The sequence below is a fragment of the Aythya ferina genome (genome assembly GCF_964211825.1).
Source record: "Aythya ferina genome assembly, chromosome: 5".
NCBI classification, from domain to species: domain Eukaryota; kingdom Metazoa; phylum Chordata; class Aves; order Anseriformes; family Anatidae; genus Aythya; species Aythya ferina.
The window spans coordinates 13471380-13493566 of NC_140301.1; the positions used below are offsets into that span (position 1 = coordinate 13471380).

At 52.5% G+C, this 22187-nt stretch overlaps 1 protein-coding gene across 1 annotated transcript in view; it reads left to right on the forward strand.

Moving 5' to 3' along the window:
* Nucleotides 1–19771, forward strand: part of ALX4 (ALX homeobox 4) — a gene marked incomplete at its 5' end in the record, with an annotated part of 28312 nt that extends 8541 nt beyond the window's left edge. The window contains 3 exons of the mRNA XM_084521316.1: nucleotides 12989–13299; nucleotides 16893–17021; nucleotides 17159–19771. Of these exons, the coding sequence (XP_084377442.1) occupies nucleotides 12989–13299; nucleotides 16893–17021; nucleotides 17159–17482 (764 nt within the window). The 3' untranslated portion in view covers nucleotides 17483–19771. The remainder of the gene's footprint in view (nucleotides 1–12988; nucleotides 13300–16892; nucleotides 17022–17158) is intronic.
* Between the last annotated feature and the right edge of the window lie 2416 nt (nucleotides 19772–22187).

Genomic DNA, 22187 nt, shown 5'->3' on the forward strand with positions numbered 1-22187 from the left:
TGATGCTGGTGTTAAGGCTGCAGCAAGGCTTTGTGGTGCCCAGGGGGAAATATTAAGTTAGTGTTCAGAGCAATCCTCTCCTCTCTGTAACCTTTAAATAACTTGCTTTTGGGAAGGGTGCTTGTGTGGCTGATTCTGGGGAAAATCCTCGTTTCCTTGACCTTGCTGGCAAAAAGTGGTGCTCTTGGTTGAACGTCCCACTTGTCTCCATTTGGCAGTGGTCACTTCAGAGGGAGGGATCCATGGTGCTGTAGCAAGAGAGAGGTCACTGCATGTCCGTGCAATGTACAGGCACCACAGGTGCTCGCTGAGGTTATGCAGTAATTAATTGAAACTAGACGTAGACAACAGGGGAACCCAAACCAGAACAGGGTGAGAGGGAAGGCAGCGACTGGGGAAAACAGCCTCGTGGAGGAGAAATGCCAGCAGGAGACTGAGCCTCTGGGATCAGGAGTGATCTCAGCAAGGCTTTGTGTGCAGATTGCTGAGGCTGGTGCCTGGTCAGTGAGCACCAGGGCCTTTCAACCCTTACAGATGTGGCTCATGTGAAAGAAGAAGGTTTGGGCAATGTTTGTAGTGCTTCCCTCAGGCAGGTCCCTGAGCTGTCTCTTTGAGCTTGCAGCCAGCTCCTGGACCTCATTTCTTGTCCTGGTTAGAAGAAAGGCTGTGCTGTGTAATATGGGAAATTATGTTAATCAAAGGATGCTTGTGCCTTGCCATTAATAGATAATATCTGGGATGTGCTGTACTAGGTTCATTTTGGTTTCCACCATGGATATCTGGAGCTGAAAATGGCTTTCATGTTAGCACAAGTCCATAGCAAACTACCACATGGGTCTCCCAACGCCAGTGTATGCTCGAGAGATGAACAGAGCAGGAGCTGCGTGTCTGTCCCTCTGTGACAGCTGAGAACATCCCTGCACGTGGTGAACCTCTCTGGGGAAGTCCCCAGCATGAGGAAAGACAGCAGCCAGCTGGTCTCCCAGCCTTCACAGCCCTTGTGGCACCAACCCTGCTGCTGGGGGCTTATCTGTGGGCTTAAAAGGTGCTTCTTGTGAGAGGGGGAAAGCTGCCGGAGGAGGGTGGCTGAGTGGCCTCAGAGCTGAGGCAGTTTCTGCTGCACACAGCTGAGAACAGGCACGGTGCTGACATGAAACCAAAGGGAACTTGACCACAGGCTGACTCGATGCTGCAAAACTTGCTAGTGATGTATATGTGTGATCCTGTAGCGATTCAGTCCCTAGATACTTCCACCCAGCTGTTTAGTGTGGAGGTAAGCTCGTGGTCCTGGCATTGCATGCAAACGTGCAGCATCCTTATTTTCTCCTTCCTTTCTCCCATCCTTATTTTCTCCTTCCTTTCTCCTTTCTTTGTGCTTATTTTCTCCTTTCTTTCACAGTCTGCAGAAATGAAAATGGTTCTGCCTCAGCCAGTAGATGCACATGTACAAGAGCAGGGTTCAAGTAGCTAACAGCATACCTCAGAAAGGCTCCTGGTCTCAACACAGGGCATGATGGAAAGACGAGTCGTTTGGCAAACGTCTGCTTCAGAGTGTGGATTCCCTTCAGAGTAGCAGGGGAAAAGCTCTCTGGTCATGGTGGGAAAGCTGGAATTTAAAGGCTAAATATTGTATAGGAGAGGGGGAAATAAAACAATGGGTGATGAGTATTCATGGGAGTTCATTATACCAGAAATACTAAAAAAATATGAGTTTCTGAGGTTTTGCTATGATGTCAAAACCATTGGGCATCTTGAGGTTGCGTTCTTTCTTAGTCAGGGCAAGAGAGAACTGGTTTTGAGGAAAATGCAGACAGAGGGTGGAAAATTACTACAGGAAATGTGATGCATTTCTTGCATGGGCTACATTTCAAAAGTGGGTCCCCAAAGATGGGGAGAAACCCTACTGAGCACTGTCTCCTGGGGACCTCACTGCCATTCATTGCTGCTGATGTTGTTGGGTCTTTGCCTGAGATGGACCGTGCCAGACAATATTTGCTGGTAGCTATGGATTTCTTTAGAAAATGACCAGAATCTTACCCAAAAAGGAACCAAGAGGCTATGATAGCAACTGAGCTTCTAAGGCATGAATTTTTCACCATATTTGGGGGCCTAGACACAAGGAACATGCAGCATGGCAAAGGCTTTGAGGCCAAAGTATTTCGGCAGGTTTGTCAGATGCTAATAAATGCAATAGGAGCTGCCCAGCTTTCTCCAGCTGGCAGAGCAGGGAAAGCTTGGATGGTGCTGGGAGAGGTACTGGGCCATCTGCAAGTGTCTCGTGCTGGTGTAGATGTCCCTTTTTGTACCATCTGGTCTCCTGGTGCTGCTCCTAAAGATTTAGGTACCTCAGCGCATCTTGCACAGCACCAGAAACCTGGGAGTGGGTCCCCCAGATACCTTACAGGAGAATGACAAAAGGACCGGGGCTAATCCAGCCCTTGGTCTCTTCTGTTTATTTTAGCGACTTTTAGAAAAGTACAAGGGGAAAGCACAGTCTGACTCCAGCTCTTCTCTTCAGGCATCAGGCAGGAGCCACAGCAGGCTCCCGGGAGCAGTTCCTGAACTCGGGCCATTTGTTACGCACCAGTTGGGTCTATTGGGACGCTGCAAGAGTCTCCATGTGGAGTGGGTCAGGCTTTTCTTGAGAAAAACAACTGCGAGTGTAGCCTGAGGCAAAATGCATGCTCTCTGAGGTAGGCTCACATGTGGAAACCTGGCTGATCCCACATCCTGTGGAGATGGAGGGATGGGGAGCCCGAGGCAGATAAGGCACGGTGCGTCGCAGTGACCATGCACACGCGCCAGTGCGTGAGAGGCGAGTGGGCTCCCAGCCCAGGATGAGGGACCAGAGGGGCCCCGACAGTGAGAACACAACCATGAGTGTTGAGTCTGACAGAAATAATTTCCCTGCTTGGGGAAAACAGGGAATGGCCCTGTTCAGCTCACAGATTTCACTAAGACCAAAAGCTTTGCTGAGATCTCCCTCTCAGGGGCTCCAGAGGAAGCTGCATCACTTTAGCTGCAGCTAAAGGCCCACAACAGCATCTCACGGCATCTGAAATTGGCCCTATGAAAATGGCCCAGCAGGAAAATGTGGCACAAGTATGTAAACAGTTAAACTGATCTCTCTGATGCTCTTCATCCCTGCGCATCTGTGCCAGGCCACCCCTTCCCTGGGCATCAGCCCTGCTCCAGCCGCTGCTCTGCTGGCACAGCCGTCTCCCGGGGGCAAGGGCCATTAAATAAGTAGAAAAGATGCTGGATTCCCGATGTCCCCAGCTGGTGATCATCTGTAGAGCTTCCTACCATAGTACCCGAATATCCTAGCCCCTTTGCTGATGAGAAATGATGGAGCACTGAGGTTTTCTTTTCAGTTTAGCTCAAATCGTGTTCCTGACAAATTACCCTCACACACGTTATCTCTCTCAGCTGTTAGTTATTTTACATGGGAGTTATTACAGGGGAGGGTTATTTATTTCCGTATGTCCTGCAGTCTGAGCGAATTGTACTGCACAGCACTTGTGTGATCCCTGTGTATAAGATGCAGCTTCATCTGCTGTTAGAAGTGCCTGTGGGGACTGACGTGAGCCGATTCAGAAAGCTGCATCTTCACTTTGGAAAAGAGAGGATGTGAGCTACCTCCGCTCACGTGTCCCCAGGCCCAGACAAGCCCCCGGGTGCTGGCAGGCCCAGCGAAGGGGCTCGCTGACCCCTTCTTTGAGACAGAGGGTTTCCACCATTTCCACTAAAGCCTTGGCTCTAAAAAGCCCTGGTTTGTTGCAATCTGCAGCCTCATAAGTGTAGTCACTGCAGGAATTTTGTAGTTTGGAGAACCCCTATTTGTGTCTGACTGTGTGTATGCAAGGCTTATGAACAAAATCAGTAGCTGCAGCAATCACACATTCCTGTACAGGCATGCTTGTTGCTTATGAATGCTGCAAAATTATGATGAAAAAGTCCGGTCAGATAGCCAAGGAGACATTGTGTGGGAAGCTGGGTTTGAGAGGGGAGGGAAGGAGAAAGCAACCCCGTGCAACCCCAGCAGCTCTCCTTGCAGACGTCAGCTCCTCGCCCAGCCAGAGAGCCGAGGATGCTCTGGGAAGCAGAGGCCAGTTGGTCCTGCTGGAAACCGAGGGAATCCCAGTCTACCCAGTATGTAGGGCTGTGCTCGGGATGGTGCTTGTGAGTCATCTTTGGTCAGCTCTTTGCACGTGCATGTCGATGTGTACAAGGGTCAGGAAGCCAAAAGGTGATCTGCCCTGCTGAGCTGAAGGTAGGTACATGGTGGACACATGGAGTCCTTCCTGCCCCTGACTGTGCGAGCATCCCTGGCAGAAATAGGTTTCTGGGGCAAGTTCTCCTTTTCACGACTTCCTAAAAACAATTTCTGTAAATATTTGCTAATGTTTACTTGACATTTGCAGTCACTCATGTCAGTATGATCCTACCCTGGAATGTTAACTGGAAACAAACACAGAAGTGGGCACGAGCACCACTGATGTGAGTACCGTTTTTAATTTAGGCTGATTTTTCATGGTCATCGTCTTTCACGTAATCACCCGCTTCTGCTGAGAATTAGTGGTGCTCCAGGAGTTTCACTGTTTTTGAGATTCATGACTTTTTGTTCTCCATTCAGAAGTGTGTTACCAGAGTCCCTCTTGTTTGTGTCTACTGTCTGACACTTCCTACCAAAATCCTGCTTCTAACTTAATCAAAACTTCACAAAATGGGCTAAAAAACTCCCATAGCTGTTGTTTGCCTGTGGCTGTTTTTATAATAGTAGTAGAACAGTTGTTGTTATTTTGTTGTGTGTTTTTGTTTTTAAGTTCATCTGAACCAATTAAGCTGTTTCCAAGAACGTAGCTAAAACCAAGCACATTTTTGTTTTTCCTCTGTCAGAAAAATCTGACAATGTCTTTTTTCAAAAGTTCTGGTGCTCAGTGCTGTGTAGCGAGTGTCAAACTCGTCATGGAGCTGGGTTTTGGGTAGGAAATGTGCTTCCTGCCTTTCCTCTGAAAAACAGTCCAAGAACAAGCTTGAAGGAACCGTGGCTCTCACTTGCTCAGTAGTGGCAGCTTTGATTTTCACACATAAATACACAGCAAATTCGGCTTTTCTGTGACTCTGTGGCATTGCTGGGCATGGTGTGGGTGCCGTGCAGTAGGTAAGAGTTGCCTCCACAGGCTGGACGATGAGGAGAAAGCACAGAGCTGTTCACTGGGTGGAGCAGAGCTTCTGCTCTGATTTGCTTGCTTTTACCAGCCCCAGACAAAAGCTGTCCCCTGCCCAACAATTCTCTTGGCTCATGCAAACCTCTTTTTATTATTTTTTTTTTCCTGGTGACAATTAAAGACGTGAAGTAGTCCTCAAGTGAAATGAAATCCCCCCTCCCGGGGCCTGGGGCACGCAGTGTTCTGAATGCCTTGACATGAGCAGTTTACCCTCTGAGCAATTGGCGGCTCCCCTTTCACAAGTGAGAGCTCACTTTTGTTGAGGCTTTCCTTGTTCAGCATTACCTAATGGATTTTTTTCCTTAATAACTGTCATTTGCCCTGCGTCTTGCTATTCTCAACTGAAAATGAAAAATGTCAGTTGCCGGCTGCAAATACTATTTCATTATTCATTTACCAAAGGAATCTCAGGCACATTCATCCCATTTCCTCTGAGTGCCTCATTATCAATAAACCTTTGCCTCGCTGCTTCTGTAAATCATTTTCATCCCTTTCCTTTGCGAGCCAAGTGCTTGGGCTTTTGCACAAGGGTCTCCTGGGAGCCATTGGCCAAGTCATGCAGTGTTGTTTCTACTCCTTGATCAGCTGGCAAAGCTTCATTGCAAAGAGATTACAGAGCTGCACACACATATGTATACATATATATGGATGAGAAGGCATTGCACTTGAACTGTGAAGGAAGCAGAGGAGAAATGGGGGAGAGTTTCAACCACCCTTCCCCTTCTCTCCTCTACCCCAAAACCCCAAACTGCACTGCTGGAGCATCGCCGATGTGCCTCGGCCGTGGCACAAGCTCAGTGGTGAATGCCAATATGGCACGGAGAGCCCGGCGCCAGGCTGGGGCAGGGGAGGAGCGGCTGGAGGGATCCTGCAGAGGCCAAGGGTTTATTAAACTTCACTTCAACCGGAGCTGAAATATGTTCCTCCAGCGCCGGGCAGCAGAGGTTAATGGAGTCCTTTTTGTAGATGTTTTATGACACTCTTTTGGGATGCATATAAAAAGACCGTGACTTTCAGAGTAATTTAACCAAATATTTGTTTAGACTGTGTAAGGAGCAATTGGAGTTTCCAGGCAGGTCAGACATCGATGGGTTTTCCTTTATTTCCTTTATGACCGGGGCCACCCCCCAGCCTGCAGGGGGTGCCTGCAGCACCGTCCCCATCCCCTGAGCCCCCACCCAGGAGGTGTTTGGCAGCAGGTGAGGAGAGCTCTGGAGGCGACCAGCCTGCTGCTGCCAGCCTTGCTGTTATTTTGTCTTCGTCCTTGGTCAGCATGTTCCCGTTCTGGTTACACGCTGCTTTTCACTTCAGGTTGTGATTTTGCTGCCCTGTTCCTCTCTGCCAGCCGAGCAGATGCCCGCCCGCCTCCCAGCCCCGCTGACTCTGAACCGGTGGGTTTGGTAGCCAGAATCCTAATTTCTTCCTGGACTGCTTACAGAAGTCTGGTGCTCGCAGCAACATTAGCAATTCCCAGACCTGGCTGGCCCCGAGTTTTGCGATGTGCAGTCAGAATGGAAATAAGTCCTAGCCGTGCTTCCAAGAACAGGCACACTTGGTAAAGGCTGAATGTTTTTCTTCCCTCGTCTGTGCCTTTCTTTACTAATCAGCTGTATAAAGCTGAAGAACGGCAGAACTGTTTTGCTAAAGAGCCTGGCTCACACTTTGGCCCAACGTTTAAGCTCAACCCTTTCTGCGGTTTGGTGAGGTTCAGCCAGCTTTGGGTGTTTTCTGTTTTGATTTCAGCTTTCCCATCACTCCTGCTTCCCAATTTCCAAGTGAAAGCGTCAGCACCCGAGTCCCCCAGTGACACACCATGCTCAGGGGGAGCCAGGGCTGTCCTGCCCCAGCATCTTGCCCAGGCTCAGGGGCCTCAGCTCATCCCCAGCGGGGTGCTCAGGTGCACAAATGGGGAACACGAGGAAAAGCAGCCTCTCCAGAGGGTGCCTGCAAGCTGCTGGAGTCTGTCCTGAACTGGGACTCCCTGATGCAGACACAGCTCAGATCTTGCTCAGCTCGTGACGGAGAGGAGCTCATCTCCTGCCCCTGGGCTCTGCCACGTGGTATCAGTCACAGCAGCACCAAACAGGCAACTGGAGGCCACCTCTGGGAGGCAGCTGAGCTTCAGCAGCGTGTGGCTGCCACCACTGCAGGGTCACTTTCACAAAGCAGACAGACAGAAGGACATAAAGGCACAGACTGATGGAGTGGCCGATGGCGTGAGAGCTGTCCAGGCAGGCTCAGGCACATCTGATGGGGTGAATCACCTTAAACCATGCCATAGCCAGACCCGAGATGCAGGCTAGGTGGCTTTTGTTTTGGTTGGAGAGGCAAGTAGGATGTAGCACAATTATTTCCCAGACATTTATTGCCCACAGTGGGCAATAAAAGTTTTAAAAAATCTAAAAATACGCTTCAAAATGCAATAGCTCACACTTTGGCTGTGAGACCTTCAAGCAGGACTTTGCACCTGGCCCTGCACAATGAAGACCATCAGCATCCAAAGCGTGGAGCTACCTCTGTGGGACCTACCGGGGTCTGGCTTCCACCGAGCCACACGGGGGTGACTGTCACCTCCCGCTGCTGCCGCCTGAAAAAACATCCTGTGTGTGTGGCAGAGCACATCCCCAGAGCACTGCGTTACCACTGCAGCTGCTGAGGACTGTCAGGTGCCAGAGAGGAGAGAGCCAGGTCACTATGAAATTCACGGGTCCATCAGGGAGAGGCGAGACCTCCAGCTCCACAATACTTGGCATAAACAGTAATCTCTGCTCACCTTCGGTGGTGAGGAGCCGTGGCACCCAACCAAGCAGCTTCATTTGCTCCCTGTGGAGGCAATGGCTGGGCATTTTTCTGTTCTTGCTCTTTTTCTGTGCTGCATTCTGGCAGCCAGGAGGTGAGCTGCAGTTACGGCAGAGGCGTTTTTGTGCCTTCAGAATTTGCTGGTCAGCTCTTTCCTGGTGTTCAGATGAGCGTGCCACATGAAGAAGGATTTGAGGTATAAGCTGTGCCTTTTTGCTCTCGCCACAGCTTCCATTCAGAGCCTGCAGAACTGATTTGTTTATATAAAAGCCAGTTTTGTTAGTGTCCTTTAAATAGCATGAAAGGGGAGCGAGCAGCTCATGGTGCATTTGTAGTTGATGCTGAGCTCTCCCCAAGTAGCCACAGGCTGTGTGAATTCAGCTAATCAGAGAATAAAGCAATACACACCCTCAAAAGCAGATGTTTGTAGGGGGAAATTAAAAAAAAAAAAAAAAAAAAAGCGAAAGGAACAGCAACTTCCACAAACAAATAACACACACACAAGCATTCCCAAGGACTGGCATGATGTAAACTCCTCAGCAGCGTGAGGGCTGATGTTTATCAGGCTGTCTGTCCCCAAGTCCTCGCAGTGATTTACACAGCGTCAGGCAGGCAGCCAGCCGAGGGGACCCAAGCACAGCCAGGGCTGAGGCAGTTTTGTCTCCCGGGGAAGCATCCCTGAGGCACGCAGGGTGCAGACAGAGCCTGGGGCTGAAGTCACATGTTGGCTGCGTGGCCACCAGGAGGATGCAGACCCATCTGAGCTGTGTGGCGCTTTCGACACTGTCCCAAAACTGCCTTTCAGGAATAGGAAGTGGGTTAGAAGCCTTTCTGCTTTAGCGTTGCTCCTGCTTTGCAGTCAGGAGCATCGCAGTAAGAAGTGGCCTTCTCTCCCACCCTTCCTTCTACAAGTCGGCTTTTCTGTGGCAATTTGCTGTCTCTGTCACTATGTCCTCGAGGTCGCCAGGCATTTCACAGCTTTTAGATCTGCGGGTTTTATCCTCCAGCAGCATGTCATGATGCATGCAGGCTGTGGAGCCTCAGGAGGCAGCAGAGCAGCAGCTCCAGCAGCTTTGGTCGGGTCAGCGGAGATGGATGGTGGCCATGCACACGTCTGTGTTCACCCAGTGGTCTCCTTGACACAAGGGGAGCCAGTGCGTGCCGTGCCACCAGCAGAAGAGCTGCCAGAGTACGTTCCAGCCTCCCGTCAGGTTCTGCAGGATCAACCAAATGAGCTCCTCGGTGGGGATAAATGGACTCGCATACAGGGATCACCTCTGTTTCGGGCAAGCTCAAGGGAACTGCGGGCAGGCTGGTCACAAGGATCTGTGTTCATCCTCATCCAGAGGGGAAATGGAGATGCTCCAAGCAGTTTCCACTGAGCAGCAAGGCTGGCTGCAGCTGCCAGAACAATGATTTCTTACATAGCCTTATACCTCTTGCATTGAAGAGATGAATGATGCTCAGTGTTACGCCTGGGCCCAAGCAAGAAGGTTTGATTAATTATCTGATCATTGCTAATAAAATCAGCAATGCCAGAGTCAGCCACAAAGTCCTGGGTCTTCTCTCCATCTTTAACTCTTCTTTCTATCTGCAGACCACAAGAGTGCTCAGTCCCTGAGTGGGAATAAACCTAAAGATTAATTCCTCCTTATGTCTAAAATCCAGCCGCTCCTTTTTATCCCATGTAACCCAAAATGTGGATTTTTTTTTTTAATTTTTTTATTTTTTCAAATGATGGCCCTGTGCTGCCTTCTAGACTGCAATGACAGACAGGAGGCAGAAGGCTGCAACAGACAACTCGGGGGAAAAGCATAATAGCTTCAGCATGTGTTCAAGCACGATCCAAGGGCTGGGTAGGGTTACCGCGGCTGGCCAGGTCCTGGAGGTGTGCTGGCGGGACGGGTGGTGCAAGTCCTCCTTGGTAAGAACTGCGGTGAACGCTGTCCAAGCCATACCTAGGGAAAGCTTCAGCACTGGTATTTAGGCATGGAAAAAGAGGCTGCCAAGGCCTGTGGGTCTCATGCTGGCCACGCAGCTCTCGTGCATCCTTGCAGCGCACGGGGCTGCCGGCACGGGATCAGCCTCGGCTTGCAGGAGTCACGGCATGTGTTGTGCAAAGGAGATGTTGTGCCAAGCTGAGCCTGATGCTGCTTTGTGTACTCGAAACGTCCCACTCTCCCCTGCCGTGTGGATGCGCCAAGCTGAATTCACTCTAAATTAAATTTCACGGATAGGGCCGTACACAGAGAAGGGTTTACATCCTCACCCTCCCAAGACAGCACCCTTTAGATACACGCTGAGTCTGAATGTGGTGATGATGTGGTTGAAAGCCCTGTCCCTGCAGGACAGCGGGGTGCTGCCAAGCCACCTCGGTGGGCACCTGTCCACCACAGCACCCAAGTGATCAGCATGGTCTGGGTTTCTCAGCTGTCCTCCCTGTGGTTCCCAGCACAGACATGGTGGCACCAGAAAGGCATTTCCCCTCTTGCAAGGATCCAAACAGGAGCCGTGGCAGAGCAGCCCCATGCTGGGGACCCACGTGCCCAGCTGCCCCAAGCTGTCCCTGCCCATTGGCACCTGCTGTGGGGTGACTTGGGAAGGGCTCAGCAGTGCCAGAGGTCTGGCAGACGGCAGAGGTGAGCAGCCAGCAAATGTCCTCCTTCCACCGCCACGAGGGAGAAGGAAGCGGCCGTCAGCAGCGAAGGAGGCACCAAGCAGCCCGGTCGGGCTCGTAAGGGTGTAACGATGCTCACATTACCTCCTTGTCATGGAGCTCTTCACAATATGTAACTCAAGGTCTCTCCAGGTTTGATTGGAAACAGACACCCCAAACTTTGCATTGAAACTTTGAGGCCATCTCCAGTTACAGGAAGTCTGGGCATATCCATATGCAGATGTATGCAATTTGTTTCACTTCAGCGTTTAGCATGACTGTTTGGAGGTCAGGGATCCCGTTCCTGGGGAATGAGCCTTACTCCTCGGGACTCTCAGCCGAGGGTGGATGCACGCCATCCCCGCCCTGTGCCACCATCCGTGCTCGTGGCCTCCTCCTTCATCCCAGTGCAGAGCAGAGCAGGCCCAGAGCTTTGCTGTGCACATAGGTACATGTGGAGGGTGATTTGCAGCTCTGCCATGACCACCTCAAGGACGAGGTGCTGCCCTGCTGCCTGCTGAGTCCAGCTGGGATTTGGGCAGGATCTCCCAGGGGCCTTCCATGGACCTGTGTTGTTTTTATCCCCCCTTTTTTTTGAGATGATTTTCCTCCTGTGATTTTCTACACACAGAGCTCATGATGTGGTAGGAGGCTGGGTAGGAAAAGGGAAAGGAAAAGGGAATGGGAAAGGGAGAGGGAAAGGGAAAGAAAAAGGAAAAAAAGGAAAAGGAAAAAAGGAAAAGGAAAAGGAAAAGGAAAAGGAAAAGGAAAAGGAAAAGGAAAAGGAAAAGGAAAAAAAGAAAAAAAGGAAAAGGAAACAGAAACGGAAAATGAAAAGGAAAAGAAAAAGAAAAAAAAGAAAAAAAGGAAAAGGAAACAGAAACGGAAAATGAAAAGGAAAAGGAAAAGGAAACGGAAAAGGAAAAAAAGGAAAAAAGGAAAAAGAAAAGGAAACGGAAACGGAAACGGAAAAGGAAAAGGAAAAGGAAAAGGAAAAGGAAAAGGAAAAGGAAAAAAGAAAAAAGGAAAAGGAAAAAAGAAAAAAGGAAAAGGAAAAGGAAAAGGAAAAGGAAAAGGAAAAGGAAAAGGAAAAAAGAAAAAAAGGAAAAGGAAAAAAGAAAAAAGGAGAAGGAAAAGGAAAAGGAAAAGGAAAGGAAAGGAAAGGAAAGGAAAGGAAAGGAAAGGAAAGGAAAGGAAAGGAAAGGAAAGGAAAGGAAAGGAAAGGAAAGGAAAGGAAAGGAAAGGAAAGGAAAGGAAAGGAAAGGAAAGGAAAGGAAAGGAAAGGAGAACAGGGAAAATTTAATGGAATACTTTATTACTCCATCTCTGTTGTCTCTCATAGGCAGTTGCTACAGACTTTCTGGAGCTGTCTTATGATTGTCTTATGATTGCTGTGGAAAATAATAAATTTCATTGCCGTAGCAGGTGACTTACCCAGGTCCCAGTGCCCAGGGTGCATAAATTGTGACAAAACCTCCTAGGGACCAATGCAGAGAGTTGAGATAGACGGGATAAGGCTTGCTTGAGCTCCTCAAAAGTCTGAGAGACCAGGGTTAGAAAGCACAAGTACTTCTGAAAACACAGTGGAGTAGTAGTGGCAAATATCTCCCTCCTCATCTCTAGTGTCAGTCTGAGCCCTGGCCGGGACTCCTCTGCACTAACTGGGCAATTTCTTTCTCAAATCCTTCAATTCTTATCCTCCCACATTTAACTTTGTGTCTCCCTGCCCTTGTGCCCGAGTGACGGCCACGTTTCATCCTTCCCCTTTCTGTCAAATTGCCTCGACGCAGCCTTTCAGCTGTGAGAGTGAGGATAGGGCAAGGGCACGGGCACGCAGCCCTCCTCTCAGATCCACTCCTTCGTAAAGCTGTGACAGAGCTGTTCAGCAAAACTACATGTAAATAATGAATTATTTATCCCCAATGTCATAACTGGGGATGAGTGCTGGAAAAAACGGGGATTTCCAAAGATATTGGCAAAGATGTCCGGGTTAGCATGAATGACCTTGGAGATGACAGCACAGAAGACTCCCAAGGGAAAGTTCCCTGTCGGGCTATCATTAGATGGTGGGGCTGTTTCTTAGAAAGGCTGATCCTGGACTTAGAGCATTTGAAAATAGACTAATGTGAAATAAATGTAAAAGAAAAAAAAAAAGGCTCCTGTTTTCCCTGTTCCTCCTGACTGTCACCACCTGGCTGTCTCTCTTAAAGACCTGTTGAGCTGTAGAAGCTCCTGGTTGAACCAAACAACTGACCATAAGATTTATGCCCATCTCCTTCTTTCTCTCTCCCTCCCCAAACAGGTAAAGAGAGCGGCTTGGGAGAGGCCGACTTGCAGCCGAGCGCCGACCCTTCGGGCATGGACAGCAGCTACCTCAGCGTGAAGGAGGCCGGGGTGAAAGTCCCCCAGGACAGGGCCAGCACGGATCTCCCCAGCCCCATGGACAAGGCGGACTCGGAGAGCAACAAGGGCAAAAAGCGGAGGAACCGCACCACCTTCACCAGCTACCAGCTGGAGGAGCTGGAGAAGGTCTTCCAGAAGACCCACTACCCGGACGTCTATGCCAGGGAGCAGCTAGCCATGAGGACAGACCTCACCGAGGCTCGAGTGCAGGTAACGGGGATGCAGTCAGCTATTTACTTTGGCTGCTGGGCGCAGCCCTGCATTTCCTGGGGACACATCACAAGTGCTGGTGGGCATGGGGCGACAGCACGGGACTTTAACTCCTACTGTAAGGACGGAGCTGAGCCAGAGCAGGCTGTCCTCCTCAGCCAGCCTGGTCTCCCTCAGGAGTTATGGGCAAGATCAGGCACAGAGCCCAGGCAGGAAAGTGGCAGCTCTGGGTTTATCCATCAGAAGTGGTGAAATAGCAGCTGGTGACGCCCGGAGCAGTGTGTGTGCCAGCAGCGGGCACAGCATGGCCCTGCCATGTGTGAATGGGGTGGTGGCATCCTGCCTGCCCCCTCTGCCCCCAGGAGAGACCCCTGCTATGCATGCTGCTGCTAGGATGCTGAAACCAACCTGCAGAGGTGTGCAGTGGGCATTGCTTTCACGTAGCTCCCACATAGTGCACTTATCCTGTGTCTTTCTCCTCCTCTTCAATGTTTTGGGCTGCAGAGACCCAGTAAGGGCTCCTGCTTGGCAGCCTGAGCTTTTCGAGTCCAGCCAGGACTGCCACAGCTTTTCTTGGTGGTGGTTAAGCCAGGGCAGGGAGACAAGGACGGCTGAGGCTGGCAAAGGAAAGGGGAAGGCATGAGGAAGCCTTGTGGGCGTCCTTCTGTGTCCAGGCAGCGCTGTCCCTCACCAGCATCAGCTTCAGAGCCCTGGGTAGGGGAGGGATGGGATGGGATGGGGTGGGATGGCGTGGCATGGCATGGCATGGCATGGCATGGCATGGCATGAGGCTTCACAGCCAGGGAACACAACCCCTCATCCAGCCCCCTTCAGAGCCGGCCTTATGATTGCTGGGTCTCTTAATGAAATCTTCTCAGCGGTGCCCCTGTGATGCGGCAGGGGCTTGAAAGTGAGAGGGAAATGTCAAACTTGGCTGTAGTGAAATCACTGCCTTGGAAAAAAAAAAAGAAAAAAGAAAAGAAAAAAAAAAAGCAAAGCAAAGCAAGAAGTAATATATCTTGATCCCTTTTCCCCCATAAAACCCTGGGAGGCTGGTGGAAGGAGCGGAAAGACTGAGCTAAGCCTGCAGGAAATTAAACATGAAATGAAAACAAGCTCAAGTTATTCAATTCTCTCATCCCAGGCTCCAATTTCCCATTCCAGGCCACTGATAAAATGGTGTCCAGTTTCAGCGCTCAAGGATGAATTCTGGCTCTGTTCTTGCAAAGGGCTGGTGGCCATCTCCAGGAAGAGGGGAGACGGCCTGGCCGTCAGCAGGGGGACGGTCCTGGAGGCAGACAGACAGACAGACAGACAGACAGACCCAGCGGAGGGAGGAGGAAGCAGGGATGGGGAGAGATGGCTCTGCAAGGGGGCGAGCAGCCAGGAGGGAGGGGAGCTTGCTTTCATCCTGGGGAAGGACCGAAGTGATGGTGCAGCCCCTGAGTGGTCCCCAGCGATGGCCAAGGGTGCTGAGGCCTCAGCACCCTCACCTATACCCTGCCAGTGGGGTGGTGGGGGACAAGGGCAGGGGGACAGGGGGCAGGAGCTGTGCAATTTGTTTCACGCCCTCCCCAGCCCCGCCGCCCCCCGTGGCACGTCGGAGGCACATGCATATGGATGTAGGCACCAGCATATGGCCGCCTGTTTATGGAGACATGAAACATTCTCAGTTCTGTAGGTTTTTATAGGGCCTATTTGGTACATTGGCGCTTATCAAAGCCCTGTCTGCAGGAGTCAGATCCACGCCATTCGCCTGCGCTGCCGCCCTAATCGTCAGCGGGGGGAAAGCCCACAGTCCCCAAAACGAGAACCCCTGCCTGGCTGCCCCACGTGCCACAACCCCAATGGGCACATCCCACACAGGTGGCACCTCAGCTGAAGGTAACAGAAAATGCACGCTTCTCGCTCCTTCAGGTGTCCTTTAAAAAAAAAGCAGGTGTCTTCTGAGAGCGAGGGAGCCAGGAACACATCTCTCGGTCTCAGTGGATGTCTGTGCATCACCCACTGCCCTGCTCGCCGTTTCCCTCGAAGCACCACCTCTCAGTGTCACAGCCACCAGCACCTCCACCGAAGATGCTTGGGCCTGCCAGCTTAGGCCACTTTGCTCTGCCACCACCAGAACACCCAAGGTAAAAAGGCAGGGGCCGGGGGGATGCAGGGCAGTGCAGGTGAGAGGCTCGCCAGGCAGGGACAGCGGCATGTGCCCGGCATATGTGTGCCCTGGCACGGCGCCCGGCAGCTCCCTACCTGCTCCGCGCCCCTCTGAGCACAGCGGGGCCTCCGCCGCCCCGCGCGGAGCCGGGTCAGCACCGCGGGCTTTGAATCTGCAGATCAAAGCGGCGTGAGCCCGGCCAGCCCTGGGACTGGCCTGCAGCTGGGCTGGAGTGGCCGTGCCAAGAGGAGGGAGAAGAAAAGCAGACGGACGCCTGGGGCACCCGGCCTGCTCCAGTCGGACACTTCTCATGCGCGGCGTGGGATGATGCTGGGAGCCTTCTGCTGGTTTCACTGCACCCTCTGGAAATCCTTGTAGGATGGAAGTTGTGCCATAAGAAAGCCTCATGTAGCACTAATCCTTGTGCTGATTTCTTCCCAGACAAGTTTCTGCCTTGCCCCACTGCCCTCTGAGGACAGGGGCATCCCAAAAGGGGCTCCCGTTTCTGCAGCAGCCCGTGAAGCCCTGGCTGAGCACTGGCATCACCACGCTGAGCTGCGGCTCGCAGGGCCCCCCTCTGCCCCCCGGTCACCGTGCAAAACTTGAAGCAGAAGCTCCCGGACCACTCCTTTCATGCGCTGGCGTGACCTGCACAACCCAGCCCCTGGTGATCGCACGCATCGCTCAGTGCCTTCAAAGCAGCGCGTGATTGATGTGTTTCCCTGACTCACAGGCTTCAAGAGGCTTTGAAGACACTGGGCCAGGCTCTGATCTCTCTTATGCTGATGCAAATCAGGAGCAATGCTGCTGACAACAGTGCAATAATCCACACTGATGTCAAGCCAGTAAAAATAAGAGCAGAAACAGCGTTTTGGTCTTTCTGCTGCCTCGAAGGCATCAGAGCAGCACCGCGAAGCAGAGAGCTACAAACCCCACAAAGCAAATTAGGTGCAAAGCAGGGCACATGAAACGCTGTAGAAGTGCACTTGTCATTTTCCAGCGCCAAGAAGAGAAGGGATGCTGCACCTTTAAAAAAATAATAATAAAATAAAATAAAAAAATATTAAGAAAAGCAAGATGGAGAGCTCAGTGGGAAATACAAGGTCTTAGCCGACGGCATCGTCACAGCCAGGGCTGAGCCTGGGGAAAGCCCCAGCACTGCCAGTTCCAGCCTGGCACCAGCACACCCAGATGAATTTGCACTTCTTGTCTGGGGCTGGCTGGCACCATGAGCACTGCTGGCAGCAGCCAGACATGGGGAAAAGCAGGCTGTGGGATGCAGGAGCCATTGCTGGCACCAGCCAGGACCCAGTGTCCAAAGCTGGGCTTCAAGTTTTGCCTGGGTGCTCCCAGCCTGGAGCACAGGACAGTCCCAGCCCTGCCAGGGAAGCTCCGGGTGTCCCCCTGTTCACAGCCCTGTGCCCCCTCTCGCCCCCAGGTGTGGTTCCAGAACCGGCGAGCGAAATGGCGCAAGCGGGAGCGGTTCGGCCAGATGCAGCAGGTCCGGACCCACTTCTCCACCGCCTACGAGCTGCCCCTGCTCACCCGCGCTGAGAACTACGCCCAGGTGAGTGCGTGCCCTGCCCTGCTCCCTCTGTCCGTCTGTCCATCGCTGTTTCTGCTCCAAGCCACGCTTCGCTCACCCGGGGGACACGCAGCGCTCTGTCCCCAGGCCCTGACGCTCCTTTCCTCCCCTCCCCGCAGATCCAGAACCCCTCCTGGATCGGCAACAACGGCGCCGCCTCCCCTGTGCCCGCCTGCGTCGTCCCCTGCGAGCCGGTGCCCTCCTGCATGTCCCCCCACGCTCATCCCCACGCGGCCGGCGGCGTCTCCGACTTCCTCGGCGTCTCCGGCGCCGGCGGCCACGTGGGCCAGACGCACGTGGGCGGCCTCTTCGGCACGGCCGGCATCGGCCCCGGCCTCAATGGCTACGAGCTGAACAGCGAGCCCGACCGCAAGACCTCCAGCATCGCTGCCCTGCGGATGAAGGCGAAGGAGCACAGCGCCGCGATCTCCTGGGCGACATGACAGGGCTGCGGCCCAGCGCCTCGGGACACCGCCAGAGCCGGCGGGGACAGCCGGACAGAGCCGAGCCGCCCGCCGGGACTCCTCCAGCCCGCCCTTGCCTCCTCGGGGATGTGAACGCAGCACTTTTAGCTACCCTAGGTGTATAAAGGACGTGTGTGTGAACGTAAGTGGCGTGTTCCCAGCACGGACACGGGCAGCTCCCGGCGGTCAGGCTGGGGAAAGGTGGGGGGCACCGCGCCCGCCGCCACCCAGTCTGGGGGTGTCCCCTGCCACCGCCACCTCCCCAGGAACCTGGGCGCCTCTTCTCCCCGCTCCTTTCTCTGCCTTTCTGGAGAGCAAGAGCCCGCCGGCATCCCCAGCGGCTTGCCCCATCCCGCCCCACACACACACCCCTTCCCCTCCTGATCTGCCAGCAGCGAGGCTCGGATCTCGTCTGCCCCGGGCAGGGGACAGGATGGGGCTCTGGCACCAGCAAAGAGACACTTCTCAGGCTGCTCCCGTCCTCCTCGTGGGAGCCACGACTTCCCACAGTCAAACAGGGCTGGGGGAACACCAAAGGATAGCAAGGAGCCATGGAGGCACATGAAGGGGATGCCCCCTGCCAGCAGGCACGGTGCCACCACACCGCCGGTCCTTGCCGGCTCTCTGGCCACCCAGCAGGAGAAGTGCCCAGGAGGTGACAGCTGCCTGGCACCGCCGGCGGCCCTGCAGAAGGTGACACCCCCACGGGCACCCGGGGTTTGCTCTGTGATGGTCGTGGCCGTTGTGGTGCACGGTGGGGCAGCAAAACCTTTCCCCTGGCTTTTACTGGGTCAGGAATCGCCGCCCTCTGGCAGCGACATCAGGTCCCCAGAGACCCCGCTGAGGAACAGCTCAAGCAGCAGTGTGTAGGGCAGTGAGGGCATCAAAATCCTTGTCCACCCGGTCCCGGGGCCAGCCACGTGTGACAGCCGCCCTTCCCATTGCCCCCACACCCAGGGCCCCAGCACCAGCCCGTGGGGAGACACCGCAGCTCGTCCGGTTTGTCCCAGCCACCATCCCTCCCGCTATCCCGCCCTCAGTTTTCTCCCCGAGTGCTCCCACCAGTTAAGCAAGGTCTCCTTGGCAAGGCTAAATTGTTCCCCAGCTGCCCGGTGGTCTCGCAGTGCCAGGAATTATTTGCCTCGCTGAATGTCACCTGGGCACCAGCACCCACACCACACAGCTGTGCACACTGAGCCTGAGCTTAATCAGCAAGGGAACTGTAGGGTTTTGCTCCCATACTGACATTTGTCCCCTTGTCCTCCCTCCCTGTGCTCGGTACTGGGGGATCTCGTGGCTCTGTGTCCAGGGGTACTTAGTGGTCCTGGAAAGGGCTCCAAATATGCTACAACCAAATGTCAGGGCTCAGGTTAACTGCATACCATATAAAAATATTTCTACAGTGCCTAGGCGTTGTTGTACACCACATAAATGATACAGCAGTGCTAGATCAAATGTAACACGTATTTATTGGAATACAAAAAGACCGGCAGTGCTGTTTCTTTTCTCTCTAAAAATGCTAAGAGATGCCTGGCTTGGTACTCACCAGGAACCACCACGAAGTTAAGCAGACTACGCCTATGACCTGGGCTTTTCCCATCAGAAGCAAACAAGACTTATGTCCCAGCCTAAACATTCAGCTAAGTAATCAGGCTAAAAAAGTGTTTCAGGTGCTAAAAATGATGCTGATCACATGGGATCGCTGCCGAAATCTCTTTTCTCCTGCATGCACTGGCACCATTACAGTTTAGAAACTGCATTGCGTACCAACTTTCTCCTTCCATCCACGGACACCCCAGACCTCCTTGTGTTAGAAAAGAGTCCTTTCCTGTGGTGTATTTTCCACCGCAGTGCTCAGCCCCCGGAGGAGCAGCGGAGCCGAGGAGCACGCAGCAGGCTGGGTGGGCACGGATGCTGCAGGACCCACGGGTACTGCTGGCTGCCCTGCTGGAGACCCGTGGCTATCCCAGGGCTTAGCTGCACTCTCTGCTGAAGTCTGGGGGTATTTCATCTTCCTCGGCTTCGCAGGGCCAGCATTTCACCCTTAGCAGCTCATGGGACAGAGTGCTGCATCCCTTGTCTCCTTGGAGAGGGCAGCCTCCTGGCAGCGCTGCTGGCCTTAACAGAACCCCTGCTTTCTTACCTTAAAAACCACATTGTCTTCCATCTATCCTGAGCACTGCCACGTGTGCCCAGCCCTGAGCTTGGCAGGGTGCTCCAGGAGCAGGGAGCACCACTGCCCGGCGTGCTAGCACAGCCCCCCTGTGCCCACGGGTCAGCCCGGGCAGCTCGAGCAGCAAAAGCCTCGGGCAGCAGTTTTTGAGCTGCGTGCATCTGTATTTACATGCATTTTTTAATTAATTTAAAAGGTTTTTTTTTATTATTTTTTTTTAATATAGCTGTTAAATTAACAAGAAAAGCTGTATAAATATATATATATATACTTATATATATATATATGTATGTATCTTAACCTAGCCAGCCTGCGGCTACTGCATTTCCTAAGGGTCACAGGGTCAGTGCTGTTCTTGCAATCTCCAAGCTACCACGATGATGCCTTTTTTATTATTATTATTTTAATACCTTTCGACTCTATTTATGACTTTCTTCTCTATTTATTTCTTATTTAGTATTTTACTCCTGTCCACACACAGTCCCCTGGCTTGGATTTAAATGCCTTGGAAGCTGCGAGCTTCGTCCCCAGCCACCACCAAAACGCCCCACGAGCCCCCGGCCGCCCCGTGGTGGCATCCTCTGCGGGTGCAATGCCTGCAGCCTGGGCCAGGCTCCTGTCTGGGCACCCTCTCCAGCCTTACAGAGGTAGCAAAGCACTCTTCTGAGTGGCCCCAGCCACGCAGCAGGCTCCCTGCGAGGGGCCTGCCTGGGTTTAGAAATGCAAGGGATGTCCCAGAGGTTGGAGACGAGGAGTAGGCAAGTGGGGAGAGCACCGCGGGTTCCCAGCCAGGTGCTGCCAGCTGCCAAGCACCCAGAGCATCATTTAGTTTGCTATAGCTCCCTCTACCCCAATCCCCATCCCCACAAAGCCCTTTGCTTCCCCAAACACCTCCTGCTGCCCAGGCAGGGTGCTGGGTGCCGCAGTGCCCCGGCTCCGAGGGCTGCTGTCACCATGAGTCCAAGAGCAGTGGGGCAAGGCAGTGGCCGGGCCGTCCCCCCGGGGACATTTCCCACCACCAGCACAGCCCAGTGCTGCTCTCATCTGTACTGGGGCACATCTGGCCCAAGGCACAGGTAGCGTGGCAAGGCCAGCAGCACTTGTGACACAGCAGAGCTGCTGGACACGTAGTGTCCCCTGCACACGGGGAGGCGAGGGGTTCCTCTGGTGGTGAGGGTGTTTTGGGGAGGGGAGGCCGGTTCCCCTGCTCCACGGAGCACACCCAGGCTCGGCAGCGTGTCGTAAAACACTCTCCAAACAAACAAAGCCAAAAAGGTAGTTTCCTGGAAAAAAAAGAAAAAAAAAAGAAAAAAAAAAAAGGGTTTGAAAAATAATCAGGCAGATGCAGAGCCCCGTGTTTATTTTGCTGCTCTGACTGACACAGCAAAAAGCAAACAGACCAAATTAGAAATTAAACCCAAATGGGAACGGGGGCCGAATCGAGCTGGAAGTCGTCCCCAGCCCTTTTCGGCTCGGGGAAGGGTCCTGGGAGGAGGCAGGGTGCAGCCTGGCTCCCTGCTCGCTCCTTGCTGGTAACGCGACGCCCCGCTCCCCCACATAGCTAGGTAGGTAGGTAGAGCTAGGACTTTTGTACTACTGATTTTGAAGGACAGTTTTCAATGTGTAATAATATATCGGTTTAGGTGTGCAGTGTTTGAAAGAGAGACTGGGAGAAAGGAAGAAAACAAACCTCAATCAATATTATTGTTTTTCGTTGTAAAATATTGTAACCTTGTATAAACGCAAACTTTTTTTTTTTTTTCTTTAGCTTAAAGGCCTGGGGTAGAACATATTAAAAAAATAAAAAAGGTTGAAAAAGTTCAGGAAAAAAAAAGAATAAAAAAAATCATTAAAACTGTTGCCATTGTGAGGTTTGTGCCATGCAATGTTAATGCCTATGCAGCCATGTATCACCAGTTAATTACAGTGGAATATTAAAAAAAAAGAAGAAACAGCCTTGCAGCTTGGTCCTTTCCATGTTTTTTCAAAGTAAGTTATTGCACTTGCAGCAGCTTTTTTTTTTTTTGGGGGGGGGGGGTGAGGGCTGGAATTTCTGGGCACCAATTTTTATTTTTTCCTTTTTTTTTTTTTTTTTTTTTTAAAAGGAGTGAGATTGCTGGGAAAGCCCCCGCTTCCAAGGCCCCCTGGCTGAGGAGATACAAACACTGTTGTTGTTGTTTTGGTTTGCAATAAACTCCTTCTCTTCTCCGCTCTCAACTGGGATCTGTCTGTTTTGTTCCTGACTCATGACAGATGAAATGCGATCAGAGGGGCCTCCAAAATCTCACGTTAATTGAAGTTGGCAAAAAATACTAACAGTGCCCTTTTGAACTGCTGACACAGTGCAGAATGGATTAGCCAGGGGTAGATTAACAACAGGTGGCAGCTCACGGGCCCGCTGCCTCTGCCCCTACAGAGACGGCCAGCAGCCCCGCAGCCAGCACGGGGACATGCGGGGCCGTGGGGCTGAGCCCTTTGGGTTTTGCTTCCCCCAACGCCAAGGCGAGGGCC